The 19937-nt window shown below is 38.1% G+C and overlaps 3 protein-coding genes across 3 annotated transcripts; 2 read left to right on the top strand and 1 right to left on the bottom strand.

Moving 5' to 3' along the window:
- Window positions 1-151: 151 nt before the first annotated feature.
- On the bottom strand, window positions 152-13008 carry LOC146583072 (E3 ubiquitin-protein ligase AMFR-like). The gene is made up of 14 exons (XM_085266797.1): window positions 12836-13008; window positions 12020-12333; window positions 11844-11936; window positions 11576-11740; window positions 9178-9330; window positions 8434-8474; window positions 7713-7845; window positions 7466-7599; window positions 7262-7372; window positions 6349-6545; window positions 6163-6266; window positions 5340-5474; window positions 5005-5189; window positions 152-2283 (listed from the first exon to the last, which is right to left on the bottom strand). Exons 2-14 carry the CDS (start codon window positions 12272-12274, stop codon window positions 2124-2126), a joined length of 1866 nt encoding a protein of 621 aa, XP_085122923.1. The 5' UTR covers window positions 12275-12333; window positions 12836-13008; the 3' UTR covers window positions 152-2123.
- A 2655-nt stretch (window positions 13009-15663) lies between these two features.
- Window positions 15664-17639, top strand: LOC146583071 (leukotriene B4 receptor 1-like). Its single transcript, XM_085266823.1, has one exon. The coding sequence runs from the start codon at window positions 15692-15694 to the stop codon at window positions 16706-16708; it is 1017 nt and encodes a 338-aa protein (XP_085122949.1). The 5' UTR covers window positions 15664-15691; the 3' UTR covers window positions 16709-17639.
- A 450-nt stretch (window positions 17640-18089) lies between these two features.
- LOC146583070 (leukotriene B4 receptor 1) lies at window positions 18090-19842 on the top strand. The gene has a single exon (XM_085266809.1). The coding sequence runs from the start codon at window positions 18399-18401 to the stop codon at window positions 19488-19490; it is 1092 nt and encodes a 363-aa protein (XP_085122935.1). The 5' UTR covers window positions 18090-18398; the 3' UTR covers window positions 19491-19842.
- The last annotated feature ends 95 nt before the right edge of the window (window positions 19843-19937 follow it).

The following is a 19937-nucleotide window of genomic DNA, read 5'->3' as shown; positions in this document are numbered from 1 at the left end:
CTCAACCTCACTTGTTGAACTTGGGAATTGAAAGGTTAGGCTGCACTATTAGGACTGGAGGTTTACATCTGCAAAGTAAAGCCAGAAATCCACGTTGTCTCAATAAACAGAAGAAAAAGAAAACCCAGTAAACAAAGGATACAAACCATCATTTGTTAAAAAGCTGTAGAAGCTGTTTATTGAGTCTTTTATATTAACATATTTTACAAAAACTAGATTTACAGAAATTATCCATAACTGAACCATCTTGATTTAGGCACAAAAATACCAGAAAGCTCAGTCCAAAAGAAAATATTTAAATTCTGATTCCATAGTTAATGATTATGAAAGGTAATCCATGCATAGGAAAATATATCATGGATTTTAAAAGTTGCTAAGTAACTGAATGAAAACCAAACTGTCCAGTTTTAGGTTGGTTTTTTTTTTTGCTTTTTTTTTTTTATTTATTTAAACATGTTGAATAATTAAAATCTTTAAACTAAAATCCTATGCTGTATCTTATTACAACACTCAAAACAAAAAGTCTGAGCAATAAAATGAGCACACAAAGATAACAACACTTCAGTTTTAGTGGAAGTTTGTGGGCTGTTCTTTGGGATAAAGTTGAAGAAAACATAATCACTTTTATAGATGCATGCATATCTCACCCCAAACTGCCTTTTTTCATTGTAATGATAGAATTCAAACACACTTCATCATTATATCTGTCGATATGCATCAACCAGCTACAGATTCAGTGAAATATACCAATACCCAAAAAGCCTCTACGGCTACGTTCAGTTTGCACAGCTGTGCATTTTCCAAAAAAAAAAAAAATTAAAACCAGCAGGTGATTATGTTCCCCCACTAGTGTAATTTCTTAACTAGTATTCAATGTAAATAGACAAAAGGCCAATCAAATAAAAAACCCGAAAAGTTTATTCATGAAGATTCTCAGTCATTCGGGTCGCAGAATATTTAAACAAGGAGAAAACCAGTTATTTGCTAAGAACTTCATTGGTTTTGCTACATATGCAAGAGGCAACACTATTTCTAGCAAAAGAAGAAAGGGTTCACCGATAAAACTGACGAAGCCTCTTGAATTGGTGGCAAAACAAGCAAGTTAAAATGCACCACAGAAACTCCATCTGTTGCAGACTTGACAATTTTTGCCTTTCTCAACAGATAAAGATGACCGACACACCCATTAATCAACAGAATAAGATATTTTTACCGTGCAGAGGTTCCTGTAGGAAAGACACCACATGTAACACTCATTGATCATAATGTAATACATCCCTATTTTCTGCATATGCATCGCAAAGGGACCGGTTTTGGGGGAAAAAAAAAAAAAAAAAAAATTTACAGGCCCATTTCCCCATCTTGTTAAATAACAAAATGCAAACAGGTGATATTACACACTAAATAGAAAACAACCCATGCGGGTGAAAAGAAGAAAAAAATAAACAACTTTGTTTGCAGCATTTTTTTCTGATAGAAACATTCATATTTGACAGAAAGGCTGAACAATACTAAAGTGACATTCTCTTGCGCCTATGTAAGAAATAAGAATGTGTTATTTTGCCTACACTTAATTCACAGTTGAAACTCAAAATAACACACAGACACATCAGATGAGTTCCTCCATCCAGAATACAGAATTTTCTGCCATGGGCTTAATATGTGAAAGGAAAACCAAGGCCCATATAACAGCTTTATCTACCAATGACACCTTCAAACCCTTCTCATAAACATCTTCTTGTAATAGTCTTCTGAACGCAAAGCATGCTCGTTTTTTGACAGCCAGTCTGAATCATGACAGCTGCTGACTGTCTATTGAAGCTGGTGGTTGCATTGTGTGGCACATGTATAGAGGGCAATTGCAACCTTGCACCAATCAATATATAGATCATATTCCAAATACTAGGCTGAATTCAGTGATACAGAGGCTATTTACAATAGTCTCACCCTTTTAGGCAGCCTCAAAACCGCTCCACGGCCATGTCTGCAATGGTTTAATTTTTTTGTGTGTTTTGTTTTATAGGTGATGACCACTGACTACACCAAATGGGGGAAAGTTGAAATAGCTCTTGTCAGTGCCTCTTAGGGTAACAATGTACTACACCCTTCTGCTGAAGCCAGAATCAGGGCGCAGGGTCCTGTAGGTTTTGTAGACGTCTCTCTGCAGCTGCCGCCATGGTTCTACGTCTCAGCACAGTTGAGTCCAATTCTGGGCCATCCTCCTCCTCCTCCAGTCCAGGCAAATCTTCATCCTGATCCTCCGAATTTTTGTTCAGATATTTCCTACAGGGATGCAGAAACAATGTAAGGATACAACAACAAGAACTGAAAACCCAAAAGAACGGGGAGGAAACAGAACCAGTAATCCTTACTATTAGTTATCACAGTGTTTCTCCTAGAATTAGATACTTTTAAAAAAAAAATAATAATAATTTACCACAAATGGTAAGGTCCACAACTGCAAATATATGAGTTCTTAGGGGGTTTTGTGTTTGTTTTTTTAAAAACACAGAAATAAGTCAATACTACATTTCCAGTGCCAGAAAGTCAATTCTGTTTATCTGGATATAGTGTTTTCAGTGATTTTATTGCCCCACAACTTGACTTGGACTACAGCTTGCAATTGTAGCCCTTGGTCTGCTTTGTAGGATGACAGTGTGCAACAGTGAGCTAAAGCTCCATTTCCATAAGAACTAGCACCACACCTGCTACACTAAGTCAACTAAAACAGAGGAGATTAAAGACTAGGGCTGCCAGGATTAGTCGACTAGTCACGATTACGTCGACGACTAATTTTATAGTCGACGCGTCGTTTGAAGCTTTGTAGGATCCCAAAAGACGCAGGAATAAGTAGTAGGATTTAAGAGTGTAATAACGGACTGAAACAGAAGATGGCAGCACTGCATGTACAAGGATGCCAGCTGCCGTTAAACTTCGAAGAAGAAGAAGCAGTCTCCGATATCGTAGCCGTGTCCAAATTCAGGAACCGCATCCTCCTGTGCCCGCATTTGTAGGCCGATTACGTTACAGTGACACGACAAAGACTGTCCAAATTTGAAGACTGACAAATGCGGCCGATAAACGCGCCCTTCATTTCCCCAGATTTGAAGGATGGGTCTGATGTATACTTCGTGGCCCAACCTATCCCAGAATTCATAGCGCAGTCCTACTCAGTTTCCAACAATGGCAGCAGCTAGTTAGTTTTAATATTACTCTTATTATTCTTTCTGCGTCACAAAATAAACGTTTAACATATTTTCAGGCGAGAATGTAGCTGTGTAAATTTCAAATATCTGCTTGGTTTATCAAGACACCACATATTTTCAAAAGCGCGCTGATGTTTTCGGAGACGTCTGTTACCCACTAGCTCGATTGCTAGCGGGGTTCAAGGCTCACTAGAGCCGGTGAGAACACCGGACTCCCAGCAAATTGTTTTCAAACCCACCGCCTTCTTTTGCTACTCAGGTTAAACATGATATACAAGTCACTTAGATAACTTAAAAATGTTATTGTTTGGCTTTTTTCAGCATTTTATTTGTTCCTGAGTAAATGGGTTTGGCTGAGATTAAAGTTATAGTTTTTACACAGCTGAATAAACGTCAAGCAGACAACTGATGTGTGAAGTGTGAGATGCTCTTGAATATACTCTGGTGTCCTGTTATATTTTAGATAGCAAGGAGCAGAAGGCTGAGTTTATTAAACTCCACCGAAACAATCTGCAAATTTCATTAAAATTTAATAAACTATCATCTTGTCTTTATTTTTAGTTAGCACATACCTTAGACACTTAAAGCTGTAAGCTAATGATAGTTATATAAGAGCAGATGCATGCTGGTGCAATAAGCTGTACGCTTTACGTCCAACGGATGCATGATCTGATTAGTCGACTAATCGCAAAAATAATCGGTGACTAGTCAACTATCAAAATAATCATCAAAGGAGCTTGCAAAGAAAAGCGTCTGGACTTCTTTAAGTTACTTGAAGACGTTTCACCTCTCATCCGAGAAGCTTCTTCAGTTCTAAGGTCAAATGGTGGAGAGTCCCAGATATAAACCTAGTGGGAGTGACCCCCCACAGAGGGACAAAAGGACCCCCTGATGATCCTCTAATCGTCTGAGCCAAGGTGTGAAACTGGGTGTGGGTCCCAATCAGCCAGAGTTTCAGGTGAGCTCATTGTGAAACCTGGCGCCACCTTATCGGGACTCTCCACCATTTGACTTCTCGGATGAGAGGTGAAACGTCTTCAAGTAACTTAAAGAAGTCCAGACGCTTTTCTTTGCAAGCTCCTTTGACTACGATGACCTGGATGACTGAGAACCTTCACAGACATATCAAAATAATCGTTTGTGGCAGCCCTATTAAAGACACCATAAAAATACACCTGTGATTAGACGGCCAGCAAACAATCGACAGCTGCAGCACAAAACAGTGGTTTAAGAGCCTATCTGGGGAAGCAGTTGAATGAACTGACTGTCACCACAATGGCAAAGCAGCCAAGCTGTAGGAAGGGAAACTTAAATTTTTCTAAATTTAGACTTAGAAAGTGACATTTTAACATCCAATTTAGTCCATCTTGGTTGAAAGAGTGATATAAACTCATCTCAAAACCCAGTATTAAACAGGCACAGAAGTAAAATGACATAGACAGCAGTATAGATAAGCTCTGAAATAATCGGTTATACACTTGATACTGCAGAAGAGATCCTTTATACCCATTCAGAAGCGAGATTGAGAGGCTGTTCTAATAAAGGGTGGAGAAAACTGATCAAAATGTAAAACAAGTGTTTTGCATGTGAGGGAAGAAACATGAGCAGTCTGTTTAAACATGTGTGACAGCTTGAATGTGTTACATACAAGTGTAAAGATGAACAGTTTGACTGCCTAACCTGGAACACAGTTAATTAAATTATAAGAACTTGAGTTAAAGACTAAATATAGTCAACCACATACACAAAAACATTTTGAATATAAAATGTGGAAAACTCAAATTTGTAGAGGAACAACCTGCGTGCTTGCTGAAGCATCTCTTCTTTCCTCTGCTTTAACATCTTCTGCCTCTCCTCTGCAGACTTAGAGAAGCGGCCTCCTCTAACCTCCAAGTTGTCAGATTCACCCTGCTCAGCTGCTCCACTGGGCCCAGGCTGCTCATCTGGTGCAGGATTAACCTGTAAAGGGGCTCGCTCTATGGCCTAAGAGAGGACGACAAACATAATTTTGAGTTATTAATTTTAAGAAACACACAAAACAAACTAACAAGGAAAACTAAGAGCAAGGCATGTCTGCAGAAATCCAATGATAAATAAAAACTGCACTTAACATTTAACCCCAAGATGACTGACCTGCGTAGGGAAAGGCACCTGGATACGTCCCTCCAGGATGTTGTCAGTAGTAACTTCCACAGAGCGGGTCAACTGTAAGTCTTGTAGTACCAGGTAGGAGGGCACCTGAGGAAACATCTCTTGAATCTGATGGGCCTGATGAGCACAAGTACATAAAAAGCAGAGTGAGATGGGGAACACTGGTATAAGTTACAGTATATGTTACATTAAATTTAGTTGTTTTTAAGCCCAAGCAATATTTGAAGTCATAGACACTGACTAAGACATGGAGTGAAGGCTGCAATAATAAGGCGGCAGCAGGGATTTTATGTAAATAAAGTTGTTATAGCCCTAGCAGGGCCTCGTGTGAAATTGACCTCGTGTGGGTGTGTCCTGGCATCTCTCCTGCCTTAGGTGCCACCCTTTTTGTACAGCTGACTCTAAACAGCATTAAGAGTACGATGAGGTGAGAGAAAGGTGAGCTCTCGTGCCGGAGATCCTTTTTCTTTTTTAACTTCTCAGTTTGGTGATCAACTCCTGGGTTTTGTTGTTTTCCTTCTTTAAAAGACTATTTCAGCATCTGTCCCTCTCTGTTAGTTTAATTACTAATAGAAACATTAATGAAACCTTTAATTTAACAATGCTGCTTTCCCGTCTCCTTTTTTCAACCCGGAAACCTTTTGTTACTTTGCCCACATCCCCTGGACTTTTTAGGAGAATGTAACAAAAGTTTTAAGATCATCAGCCGTCTAAAAAGATCTTACAAGTTTAAATATTAGCCTCAACTTGCAGTCTGTGTATCCTTTCTCTTAAAGACAACAGATTTCAGTAAACTCGAACTCACCATAGCCATAAGCTGGGAGTTATTTGCTTGAGCAATGCCCAAGATGTTAGTAGTATGCATTACTTCTACTGAGAAACTGGGCAGCCAGCTGGCGATACGAGATCCTGTAAGACAAATGCATGGATTTTTAATTTTAGCTGTGACACAGAGCCCATCAGTTTTAGGTCACGTATCCAGCACCCTTACCATCAAAGTGGAAGAAGTGATTGTGTTGGTTGATATGTGGTCTGGCATCTGGGGGGGCTCCAACTGGGCCAATGTTGTCCTCCAAACCCCCACCCTGCTGCGGGCTTCTTGCTTGGCCCCCATCCCCATTAATATTAAGGGATTTCCGACATGTGGGACACGACGTGTCCTGCTCAAGCCATGAGCGCAAACAAGAGCTGAAGAAACACATATACATACCCTAAGTAAGTCGCCAGTCTGAAAACTTGACATGTATCTTAGGGGTCAGGACAAATTTTCTACAGCTAGGCTCTATGCAGGGCATCTCAGAATGGATATCAGAGCTCACAGCAATAAACATTCAAACAAGCAAACTCTACTACAAAAGCTAAGAACTGCTGTGCAGTCTAGTTTACACTTCTCTATGTAAATCTTTTAAGGATTTTGGGAACTACCCTAACGGAAGCTTCAGCCTTTAAATCCTGCTAAATCCAGGATGCCGATATTCTCCTTGGCTCTTTTAGCATTGTTATTTAGGTACATAACACAAATGTTTTCTCAGGACAAATTCAATTTTACTTCATGTGCTGGACAACAAAAAGCATTGCATAACTTCATGTTTGATAAAATAACACAACTCCAAAAATGCCCCTTTCAGTAAGTATAAAAAGTATATTCTGTAGACGTTTGCCTGAGCCATAGCATAGTTGTTGTTTTTTTTATTGTTTTTTAAATCCAAAACCATAACAATATCCCTAATAATTTTCCAGACATTAGAAAGTAAAGCAACTTAAGCCTGAAATCTCTCAAGTGGAATTTCCACTCAACTGTGTCAGTATAGGCCACATACTGACAAGTACTATTTCTAGGGTATAGCACCTCAAAGCAAAGGCAGATAATCCCAACTATAAGCAGTAAAAGTAAAATTATTTACTTGTGGAAGAGATGACCGCAGGGCAGTTTGCGTGCTGTAAGCATGGCATCCCAGCAGATGGCACAATCATCATCATTGGCTGCCAGCTCCTCTGCAGTAGCAACAGCAAATCTGCAGAGTTTATAGTATATGCAACTATTAAGTAAACAAGTAATGATTAGCAAAAGACTGAAAGCACACACGCACACACGCGCACACACACACCTTGTCTCCATGTTATTGATGACACGCAGGTAGTTCTTATGTCGGCGGACACGGCGCTGCACCTCATGGAAGAGATATCGCAGCTGCATGAAGATAACCAAGCTTGCCATGGACAGCCAGATATTCCCGAAAAGCTAATAAGTGAAATGTGCACACAAAGGTGAAAGATTAGTGGATCAGAAAGTCACACTGGGACAGGAAGTGTTCAAAACATGACAGCCATACACTCAGTCATACTGCATCTTACCAGCATATGGATATGGTGCATTAGGTCAAGAAACAGCATGGCCAGCTCCATTATGAAGTCTGTGTAGTAGACATATGTCCCCTTACTCTCCCAAGTCCCTGGATGGTTCAAATCCCAGAGATGAATTGAGTATCTGGAAGAGTAAGACACAGCTCTTTCAGTTCATGAAATGCTGGTGACTTTTAGAAGATCGGTGGAGGCAAAATACTGCAATAAATTAAATGTGCAACAATATACTGTATGTGGTACAATAATGCCAAAAAGACTGAAATTCAAGGTTGAGACAGAACTGTTTTGAGTAACAAAGAAAGAAGAGTTATGATACGGTTCTGATTTCATCATAAGATGTATTTAGTTAAGTGAGTGAAAGTAATCAAAAGCTCAAAAACAAAACTTGCAAAGGTATAAAGAAACATCTTTAAAGGGAAGTCACCATAAACATTATTTTTCCATGCACCAAACAACTGTACTGCAACAGACAGCTGTTACCAGCCAAGGGAGTCAGTACTGTATCCAGTACTGATCCAGGACCTTGGCCCATCAGAGTTGGTGGTAGTTCAATATTAGGAACCCTCTCAAAGACAAAGAAGCCTTTCATAATAGAGCCAATGGAACCAGAGGAAAACAAACAGTTTTATGTGCTAAGATTATCCCAGATTCCAAATTTGCACAGGCTGTCATCCATGCTGCAGTGTGTCTATGAGGCTGCACAGAGACTTACCGCATGATGACATGTCCAGTGCGCACAGTCACCAGCAGACACTGAGGAAAAAAGTAAATGTGAAAATGATGCAACTGTTATGCTCTGCTTTCTACACAGACATTACAGTCTAAAAGAGATAGTTTAAACTCTCATTTACACTAAACTCGGTGGTTTTGTTCACTCACAGACAAACTCTTATTTACTCAACATTGTTGACAGCTTTTACAGCAAATAAGATTATTTTTTTTCCCATTCACAAAAGTGCAGCTGCAAATTGAAAACACTGATTATGCTTCTGCTTCTTCAGGAAACATATACATGAGCCAGAATGCACAACACCAGCAAGAAGGAACCCACAAATGAAAAAGTACTCTTATAATTCTGTGGTGGTGAATCAGAGTCACATTTTAATTGGTTTCTAAGTTCATCAAAGAACTGCATTGATACTGAAAAATGTAAAAACAATTTTGTCCTCTGGAGGGATATCATCTACAAAGCATGAGCACCTATTTCACTAAGTAATTACATGAAAATTAAGGTATTTTTCACTTTAACTGCTGCAATTATTCTCAACCAATCCTGGGTTGAACAAGAATACAAAGCAAATGCATGCTGAGAAGTGTAGTTAGCAAATGTGTATAAATAAATACCTGCACCTAAACAAAAGCTTAAATGACATTAAAAAAAATAAAAAAATAAATCCATAATCATATGTGCAAAGTGTGGCCAAAACTTTCCCACAGCTTGGCTCCAAGTTCTCACCTCTGCTGCCATGAAGGAGAGCGTGTGCATGCCATGAGAAGCTCCCAGGAGGCCGCAGACCACAGCCAGGCCACAACAGTCCAGAAGCAGGGAGACCAGCAGACAGAGCACACGCACATGGCTGTTCATAGGTGTGGATGGGGAGAAAGACAGCTGTGGGGGGGGAAACAAAGGTAAATGAGTATGCTGTGCTTCTTAATTTTTTCTTCTTATGTCCTAAGATTTCTTTTCAGTGTTTATGCAGGTTAAAGATCATTTCCTCAGGATGGCCTTTGAATCCCACCGCAATACATTTTGTGAAACTTTGTTACCAAAAAGACCCAGCTATAAATTAATTTAGTGGATATGAGTAGACAAAGGAAGTATAACAATGATTTGTCAAACAGTGGAACATTTCACTTAGATGCTCATGAAACATGCTGTTGAAAGAGAGTTCATGTTTTTCACCACTGGCTACAGACAAGAGTTTTAAGAGGCTCAGTAAGACACTCAATTTTTACTGCGACATACTGAGAGAAAATCCTGCATGTACTCTTCTAAATATTACACAACCCTTTTCTATCAATAAAAACACCTCTCACACAACCACTAAATATCTAAGCATTAGCACAACTAAACTTCTAGCAAAGTGTAAATAACAAAAGATTTGCACATTATTATAGATTATAACTAAGGTGAAAAATATAAAAACCAGCTGCTCGGTATCACAAAGACCACAAGGTTTCCAAGCTAAACCTTCAGCACTACAACCTGCATTTCTTATCTTCACCCCAAAGCAAGAAACCACAGTGACAGGAAGACAGAAACGGGAAACAGCTGGGCAAATAATGGACTACCTCCAACTAAATTTACAGTTAAAGTTGAAAGACGGAAACAAAAACAGCAAGAGGAACACAATCACATCAAAACGAAATGTTTACAATATGGCAGGTTGAAATAACCTTCTAGTATACTAAGGCAGCCAGCATTACATTACGTCTAACTTTGAATGTCAACCTGACATTCAAAACAACTTAAACCTTGTTTTAAATGTCAGCACTTATAAGGTATTTAAATGTGACATTTTGTTTTCCCCACCATACAGAACACAGTCTGATAGAGAGATGTTAGCGTAGTAACTGAAACAGTAGTCACAGTCAACCTCCCAGTATAAAAAGCTATTAATAGATCCCAAGCTGAAAAGAGTACAGTTACACTGTGTCTACTGAGGGAAAGCACACTTTTTAAATAAGCATTTATAGAAAGTGTACAGAAGTATTGCTCAGGTGGATAAATGGCTTAGTGTTTAATATTCAGAAACAGTTAGGCAGGAAGAGAATTAGATTTGCCAAGCTTTGCTGTGGCAGATTTCTATTTATTACATACATACTGAATTACAAAATAGACTGGCACCAGTACCCATGTTCAAGTGCAGAATTAATATCTAATATAGAAAATCTAAATCTTTTAATAAAATTAAAAAAAAAAAACACCACACACAAAACAAAATGAGGGTAGACGACAAAAAACTGTGTTCCTTTAAAGCACAGAAACAAAAAAATCTCCTGTATATATACACTTTTGCAATTAAGCTCATGATCCATGAGCTTGCCTAACGCCACACTGACCATTTCCTATGATCCAAATAGGAGGGTAATATGGTAAGGACATTGATATACTGTTTCTAACTGATATTTCTTAAGTAACATGTGACTCCTTTTGTAACAAGCAAGAGTTCAAAGAGCTGTGCCGATATCTGGTAAAGAACAAGTAAGGTATATCACCCATAATTACTCTGAGTGATGCACTACTCTCCGATAAGCCACTGAAATGACACGTGTACTTCAGAGGCTTTTAGGAAGCATATACATAATGGGAAAAAATTCTTAAAGCCTATATTTAATCCTACATCCAATAAACATATTGCTCATTTCTTTTCGCTATGAAATCTACACAACTACAACATTGTTAGCTAATGTAGTTTACTCTAACTGTGATCAGATAATCACTGACTTTCTCAGCCCTTGATTCTCATAAATCTAGCTGTTCTCAAGTCTGGCTTCCAACAAATATGAAAAAAGGAACACCACAATTAAGATAATACTATTATTATGCTGCACCCCATGTAAAGAGGAAACTTGCATTTTTAATGATCCAGGGCCCCCTTTTCTTTTACACTGGTTTAAGTCTCCTCAAGTGCCCAAAATCCCCGATCCCCACTAGGTTACAGAAGGTTTAGTTATACTCCATTGAAAAAACAAACAGAAAACTTTGGAAACAGCTTGGCTCAAGGAGTCAAATGCCATAAAACAGAAAGAACCACAGACAATAAATGCAATGTGAGTCTAGTCATATTTGTCTAAAGTGATGCTTAGATTTGATTTTATTTATTTATTTAAATATACTTTTATATACTTACATATTCAAAGCGATCCTTGCAGAGCTGAACCATTAAGTGGAGAAAAACGAGTGCAGAGAACCACAGACACCACATGACCACCTCCTCCACTGTCTGGACGTTCAGTACACCAAAAATGAAGATGAACTTGTAGAAAATGAAGTTCCAGAATTTATCTTTCAGGTGCTGATGAACCATAAAAAACAAAAGAGGAGACATGAAATGAGATGAGTGACCATTTGCTTCCTGTTTGAAAGAAGTAAAAACAGCTGTAACAACACAGACTTACCTGCTTCTCACTGACTCTGAGTGGGCCGAACACCACATACTGAATCATTTTAGCAATTAACATCAAAGAGCAGCAGAATGTGTTCACTAACACCTGTAGGTGTGCAGATAATAAGGTCACCATTAGTTTTTGTATGAACTTCATAATCACTTCACACATTGCACTAAAATACTCACCCACACAAAGAGACTGTCTGTGACAAGATACCACAGGACAGTTGTTGCCAGTTCTGTGTTACTAATATCATTCTTTAGAAGTTCACGCTCCACCTCGGAGGGAGGCTGTGCCTCATCCGTTTCCAAGGCCCCAAATCCCGGGTCAGTTACTGTGGTGTAGGCACTGAAGATGCTACCAGCAAGCAAAGCCACACTCAGTGCTGTGTAGGTCTGCAGGCTGGGCCAAGGAAACCTCTCCAAAAACAGCAGAGGCATTGCAATCGCAAGCTACGAGTCAACTTCTCAGCTTGTTAAAATGGTGTCAGTCCAACAACCTGTGAAGGCAGTAGGGACGTTAGGCCAACTTTACGGGACAAAGAGTAAATATTACGCAAATAGAGCAAAGACAGGAGGCGATAGCAGCCATTTCGGCAACGCACGAATTTTGTGCTTTAACAACTTGGACACAAAGTGCAAATGTATCTTTTTAATTTTTAAAAAGTTAGTCTCCCCCCCCCCCCAAAAAAAAAAAAATAATATACGTTTACTAAACATTTTGGCTAACCCACACTCAGCCGCCAAGCAGTGCTAACTTCCTTTTAGCAATAATTACTACCGTGTTTATTTAAGTGGAATATTAATTAAATTAGTCAAAGTAAGTAAAAATGGCTTATCATCATCAACGAGCAACACCTTTACGGAACAAACGGGAGTTCACTCACATAACATTAGTTACTTATCTGGCTAATGTTACCTAACACTTAGCCTAGTGGTTAGCTAATGCTAGCCACCGTTAACAACCATCAAACGCTAGACTTGTATTAAATGGTCACTTACAGTTTGTCACAGATTTAAATAGACACAATATCCGGCTTTCCCTGTTGCAGTCAGTGTTGAACTTTTAGTCCTGTGGCACTGGGAACACGATACTTGACAACATCGTCATGTTTATTTCACCGAGCAGACAGCTGGCTGAAAGCTGAAGCAAGGCTTCCCGTCTGCGCAGCGTAACAGCGTCATCACGACAACTTTAAAGTAAAGGGTCATTACAAAATAAATATCTTCATTCAGCGGCTTAATTTAACAAATAACTCGTTCCCCCGTGATTACGAAAAATGTTTTTATATATTTTGCTTTATTCTTTTGATTATATTCTGGAAAAATAAATCAGTGTGTAAGCTGTGGGAGTTTCCAGAACACGCAAGAATAGAAGTTATTTCTTGGGATTGGGTGTATTTTTGGTGCAAACAACAAAAATAGAAACGACTTCACCTCTAGGCTAGTGTTTATAGTACAATTGTTTTTACATTTGAAACCATTTTGTTGTACTTTCAAACTGCTTTTAGTGTGTACACACGCTAAGACACTTTATTGCACTGCAATGTTATACTTATCCCCTTAATATCCTGTAATTTTTTTTATTGTTTTTCTTCTTTGTTTTCTTTCTTAAAAATATATTTAGTATGAAATTTTTAAATATTTTAGTTGTTATTTGAAAGTTAAATGTATGCTTATTGTTAGTTATTGGACTTCAGATTCGTCTTACCGCATTAAGACATTTGTTTTATCATATTTTATTCACATACTTAACTGTATACCTTTCTACATATTTAATCTGTTTGTTTTTAGTGGCTGCAATAAAAAAAAATCTAAATTGAAGATAAATTAAGCATTTATCTTACCTTTGTTTTCTGCGTTGTGTATATCAAAACACTAACCTCACATTAACCTTGCATTTTTCAAGGTGTTTTGTGCAATATCGGTAATGTCCACAAAGAAAAAAGATTAAACTATATTTAGTATAGTTTTCCTTGAAATTGCGGCACTGAAGCTATATGCTTAGATCTGTTTTGTTGTTGTTTGAAGGTAATATAAGGTGATAACGTTTTCAGGAATTTCATTTGGCATATGTAAAGTAAATTCGTTAAAAGTATTTATAATTTAAAAAAAAAGAGATTTCTTTTAGTTGTACAATTAAAGGGAAATATTTATACCTAAAGTGTTTGAATGTATTTGTTACGATAAAAGAAATTAGTTCCTCTGACTTTGGGTGATACTTACACTACCGCCCAAAGTCCACTGGAGGTCACTGTTTCTTCACTGAATTATATTAAGACAGATAAATACGCTTAGATAATGTCATCGTTCAGAAATTTACCATACATGTTCTTTTACATAAATTGTGTAACTAGTTAAAGTTTCCTCAAATAAATCTGATAAAAGAAGTGGGGTTACTGATTATTGATTATGTAACCAAATAAGTCCCTGCAACAGCAGAATTTAAAAAGGCAATTTATCATATGTCACCCAAGTCACGCAAGTCCACATATGTCAGCTCCACCACAGTTTTATACCGCATGGGCCAAAAGGAAAGACAGGTTTAACATGATATTATTGCCTAATCAGTTGTAGAACTAATACAGCACAGTACAGGTGCTGTAACACTGTTATTATGATCCGCTTGAGGAATTAGCTTCACTATGACTGTCAAAAAAAACTTTTCAGTTGTGTAATGGCCTGACTTTAAACCCTGTTTCCGTTTACAGTGAACCTGTTACAAGAAATGATTTGACCTCACACGTGTGATTAGTTTCAGTTCATGAGTTTAACATTTCTGCCAAACTAACTACAGTTTGATACAAATTTATTTATCAAATTTGCTCAGTTTTTGTCATTACAAATTTAGCAATAAGTGACATCTTCGGGTATATTTTTCTAATTATGTATCTACAGGTTTTAATTATTGCCTTCGGAAGACATACATACACAAAGAGAGATGTGTAACATTTCCATAGTTTAAAGGCAGTTTAAAGACAGTTTATGAGGGCACAGCATTGGGGATCAAGTAATCTAGTTAATCTAATATATCCCACCCACTAACAGATGCTATGATGAAGCTATAATCAGTTGTCATACTCTTATCCCAGATTGCTGTATGGTTCACTTTATGTGTATTCATCACTCGTCCTCATTTCTTAGAAGGCTGACAAATCTTTTCTGATTTACTAAAGTTAAAGTTGATGGTCTCACCTCATTTTTTACACATTAGGCCACTCTTTTTCTAATAATCGTCTATCACATGGCAGACTTGTAATGCTTGTGTAAAAGTGTAATAGATATATAATCATCTAAAAGAGGATAAGAATTTCATTTATTCACATCTGCTTTGACATCCATATTTTAGCTATAGCCAATGATTGAACAAAAATCTAAAAAGCAAACAAACTGCAACAATCAGTGTTGATTTTCTGTGAAACTCACTTTGAAATTACACTTAAAGTGTGTCAGATAAAAATGATGTTCACACATCCAGCATTAACTTAAAAGAAGTGCCATAACAAAATGATAAATCTGCCGCCTATGTTAAGGTGGAACTGACACTTTTCTAAAAGTAAACTTAAAACTAAAAAACCACGGGGTAAGAAAACAGAACTGGTTTTTGTTGTTGTAGATGACTGTGTGATAAGATTCTTAAGTACTCAATAATATCCCTTTCCTGTAAGGTGTCCTTCCTGTTAGGGAGAGAATTATGGAAATTATGACAAGTACAACATGTTGTCACATATCCCTTAAAGGGTTGTGCAAACATTTTAGTTTCTGTTCAATTTAACTATAAGAGGAAATGAATCCTGCTTTTACAGCACTTATTTTGCTCTTGATGCCGAAATCACTTCGAGCACATCAAATTGCAGCATGAACCATTCAGTTGAGTTGTCTCTTTCAGAGGAGTTTGATGGCAGCACAGCAGTGGCGTGTGTGATCCTCGGTTTGTCCTTCCTGGTTGGAGCTCCTGGGAACGTGCTGGTGATCTGGACCATCCTGAGACACGTCAAGCAGCGCTCCCATACTGTGGTGATCATTCTGCACTTGGCTGTTGCAGACCTGCTGGTTCTCATCACCCTGCCTCTATGGATCTACTCTCTAGTTCACACTTGGGTGTTTGGAGCAGTATTGTGCAAGACCTTAGTGTACACTGTGACTGTGTGCATGTTCAGCAGCATCTTCTTGATCACTGTTATGAGCGTGGAGCGCTTTCTTGCCATCTGTCATCCATTTCTGATGATGCGCTGGAAGACAAAAAGCAATATAAAAATATATCTTGTACTTTTGTGGCTGCTTGCTTTCCTTCTAGGAGTGCCTGCCTTAACACAGAATCTGGAAAACACTGATGGAAATGTGCAATGTTTCACCAGGGAATTAAACTCTGACACCAACACAATTATCATCCTTTGCCTAGAAACCTTGTTGGTCTTTATAGTTCCTTTCATTGTTCTAAGTATCTGCTACTGTCTAGTAGCTGCACAGATCAAGAAGATGAGTTTCAATTCAAAAGAGAAATCCATGGTTCTCATCCATTCTGTAGTGATTGCTTTCACAGTGTGCTGGTTGCCTTACCACGTTATCAACATTATTGATCTGATTTGTATCTTAAGCTGGCCAGACACTGACGACGACTGTGTATCAAAGCCTATCATCTTCATAGTTGGTGCCCTGGTTTTCATCAGTAGTTCGGTAAATCCTGTGTTATATGCCTTCTTTGCAAAGAACTTACAAGGGAGTCTGGAAGAGTCCCGACTAGTGAGGCTATTTAAGGAAATAGCCACTAACACAAACAAAGTGAGGGAGCTGGCAGTGCAACAACAGACAGACCAGAGGGCAGCAAGTACACAAGAAGAGCTGCTATCTGACTGTGTGTGTCAAAGACTGTGATGATGGTAAAATGTGACACTTGTCAATTAACATTAATCACGAAGGATTAAATGAAAATGTACTCATATTATTGCCATGTGTTGTACTCCTCCATTGTTTTTTATGTATATATTTTTTTTAATTCGTGTAATGCAGTCAAAATACATAACTTTGAACTTGTGTTTTGAGAAATGTCTGTGATAAGTATTTTTTTTATTCTTAAACATTTGATATTGTCCATTATTGTGTAAGGTGTTCTGTTTGTTATCCTACCTGAAAAAATAAAAAGTGCTACTGAAAACTGCTCCAAATGTCATTTTAACTGCTGTGACTGCTGTATCGTTCTATCAAACTTAAATGTAATGCACAATTTCTTCACTATTTCTGCCAAATAACTTCAAAACTATCTAGCTAACTTTCAAAACTAACATTTTAACTACTGATTTTATCTATTGTTCTGATTTTATCTGTTTTGATTTTATATACTGTTTTGTTTGTTTGTTTGTTTGTTTGTTTGTTAATTAGTTAGTTAGTTAGTTTGCTTGTTTTAATCAATTTTAAATCATGCTTTTTATTTGTTTTTGTTTCTAATGTCTCTGTAAAGCACTTTGAATCACCTTGTTGTTGAATTGTGCTATACAAATAAACTTGCCTTGCCTTGCCTTGCCTTGCCAAATACTGAAACAAAGCCATTAATTCCTGTCAACCATATGTATCGTCTTTTGAAAAAGTGTAGTGTCTGAACATGTTTGTAAGTAAATTATATTTCCACGTGTGCCATCATCCTTCATCATATTTTCCTAGCAAGCTGATGAATATTTCTTGGTTCACTGAAATGAAAGCTAAGGAATATCTCTGTTGTTTAAATATTACGTAATACCTTTTCCAGTGATGCTGCATGCCATGTAAAGACCTGCAAATGAAACAATAAACAAAAATACACAGCATAGAATCCATTTTAATTTTACTTTTACAATTCCTTAGTGACAAAGATAGAATGTTTTTGGAAATTATTCATAATCTGCTAGTTTTTGTATGTGCTATTGTTTCTCTAAGTCGAAGACAGTGGTTCTCAAACTGTGGGTAAGACAGCTAGGTTTAAAAAAATGAAGTGAAAGTAACATAAAAAAAACAAAAGTCAGGGAAAATACACAGCAGAAGAGCTTTTTGTTGCTTTGTGTGACTTTTAATCGAGTCATTTTCTATTTTAATCTTGTTTTCATCGTTGAGGTTTTAACAAAAAAAAAGTAAGGTGTGGAGTGTGAACTTTTTTCGGTTTCTGAATGTGAACTTTTGTTTTGGCCTATGATGTAGCAACAAAGCAGAACAAAAATCTAAGAACCACGGGGGTGGTGAAACAGAAACGTTTATCAAAGTTTCAAAAGCTAAAGTAATTTTTGTGTGCAGAGTTGTTCCCTTGATACAGCAAAGTCAATCATTTATTAATTATTCATCCATTTACAAATTAATATCATATCAGTTTGTTTAAAAGTATTTGATAAACACATTTCTACATTTTTTTTTTTTTAAACTAAACTGCAACCTGAAGTTATGGACTTCTGGCACATGCATGAGTCATCTCTGCTTAAAAAGCCCTGTTAGGAAACTCTTTTCCTGAGCTTTCCACACAGCTTTAAAGGGGAAGTGATGACTTAGAGTAATCTGTTTTTCTTTTCATGCAGACACCACAGTCAGCACATCGACTTGCACCATGAACAACACATACCAGCTGTCTTCTCAAGAGGAAATGGCCCCTTCAGAGTTTGATGGTGGGACAGTGGTGTCGTGTGTGATCCTTGGTTTGTGCTTCCTGGCTGGAGCTCCTGGGAACCTGCTGGTGATCTGGACCATCCTGAGACATGTTGAAAAGCGCTCTCACACAGTGGTGATTATTCTACACCTGGCTGTTGCGGACCTGCTTGTCCTCATCACCCTGCCTCTGTGGATCTACTCTCTGGCCCACTCCTGGATATTTGGGGTGGTATCTTGCAAAGCCATGGTGTTCATGATCAACACGTGTATGTACAGCAGCGTTTTCCTCATCACCCTCATGAGCGTGGAGCGTTTTGTGGCTGTGCGATATCCCTTTGCTTCAGCTCACTGGAAGAGGAAACAAGCTCTAAATAAAGTACTGCTGGTTCTGTGGATTGCAGCACTCTTGTTCAGCATACCTGTCATCCCAACTCAGATTGTTGACAAAGATTCTGGTAAGGATAGCTGCCTGTACCGTGAATATACTTCGGTGACCCAGGAACTGGTGTGTGTCTTGTTAGAGACACTGGTTGGCTACATAATACCCTTCTCCATCCTTGTGGTCTGCTATGGCTGCCTCTGCAGCCGGATTACTCGGATGACTCTCAAATCCAAACGCAAGTCCACCATCCTGATCGCCAATGTCGTGGTTGCATTTGGCATTTGCTGGACACCTCATCACATAGGAAATATCCTCTCGCTGATCATCCTGGGAACTGAAAACTCCTACAAGGATGTAGCAGAACATTTGGAAAACGTGAGGACCACTATGGTTTTTGTCACTGGAGCCATGGCCTTTATCAGCAGCACAGTTAACCCCATCCTCTACATGTTTGCAGCTCGCTCCTTCAGGAGCTCCCTCCGTGACACGGGCATCCAGAAGCTCTTCCGCCACATCTCGAGCACCTCCCCAGGTGAGGGCAACAGGGAGGTGTCCTATGTGTCCAAGAGACCCAGCAATCAGACCAGCACCTCTCATGTGCTATCTGAGTCAAAAGATCAAATAGGTGTGTTGATGACAATGTGTGAAAACAATCCATCTGGGCAGTGAAATTGAACAATGTCTGTTTGGTCTGTGTAGATACTCCTGTGTACTCAGTATTCTTTTTCTGAATAAAATAAATGTTGAAACACTGATGTTTATTTGTATGAAATTGCAACAAAAAATAACAAGTATATCTGTGCTACACTTGCCTAACTTAATAAATTACCAATTTTGCATGTTTGTATTGTGAATATATTTATAGAAATGCTATACGTTTTGTACTAAATGTCCATAATGACATGGGCCAAATAACCAATAAAAAATTCCTTATGTAAATAATGTCTCAGTTTTGTAAAATACAGTTTGTTTCAATTACTTTGTTGATTCCATCAAAGAGAAAATTAATAAATAAGTTCAAACCGCCTGTAAGTGTGGGATTATGATTAGATAAAGCACAGTGGTTGTTATTTCCTGTTATTGCATCTTTCATTTATTTATTTATATGACCACAAG

Source organism: Mchenga conophoros, linkage group LG1 (assembly GCF_057382185.1).
Source record: "Mchenga conophoros isolate Kocher_MC1m ecotype Shallow Benthic linkage group LG1, M_conophoros_male_GT1.1, whole genome shotgun sequence".
Classification (NCBI taxonomy): domain Eukaryota; kingdom Metazoa; phylum Chordata; class Actinopteri; order Cichliformes; family Cichlidae; genus Mchenga; species Mchenga conophoros.
This window is presented reverse-complemented; position numbering and strand designations above follow the sequence as displayed.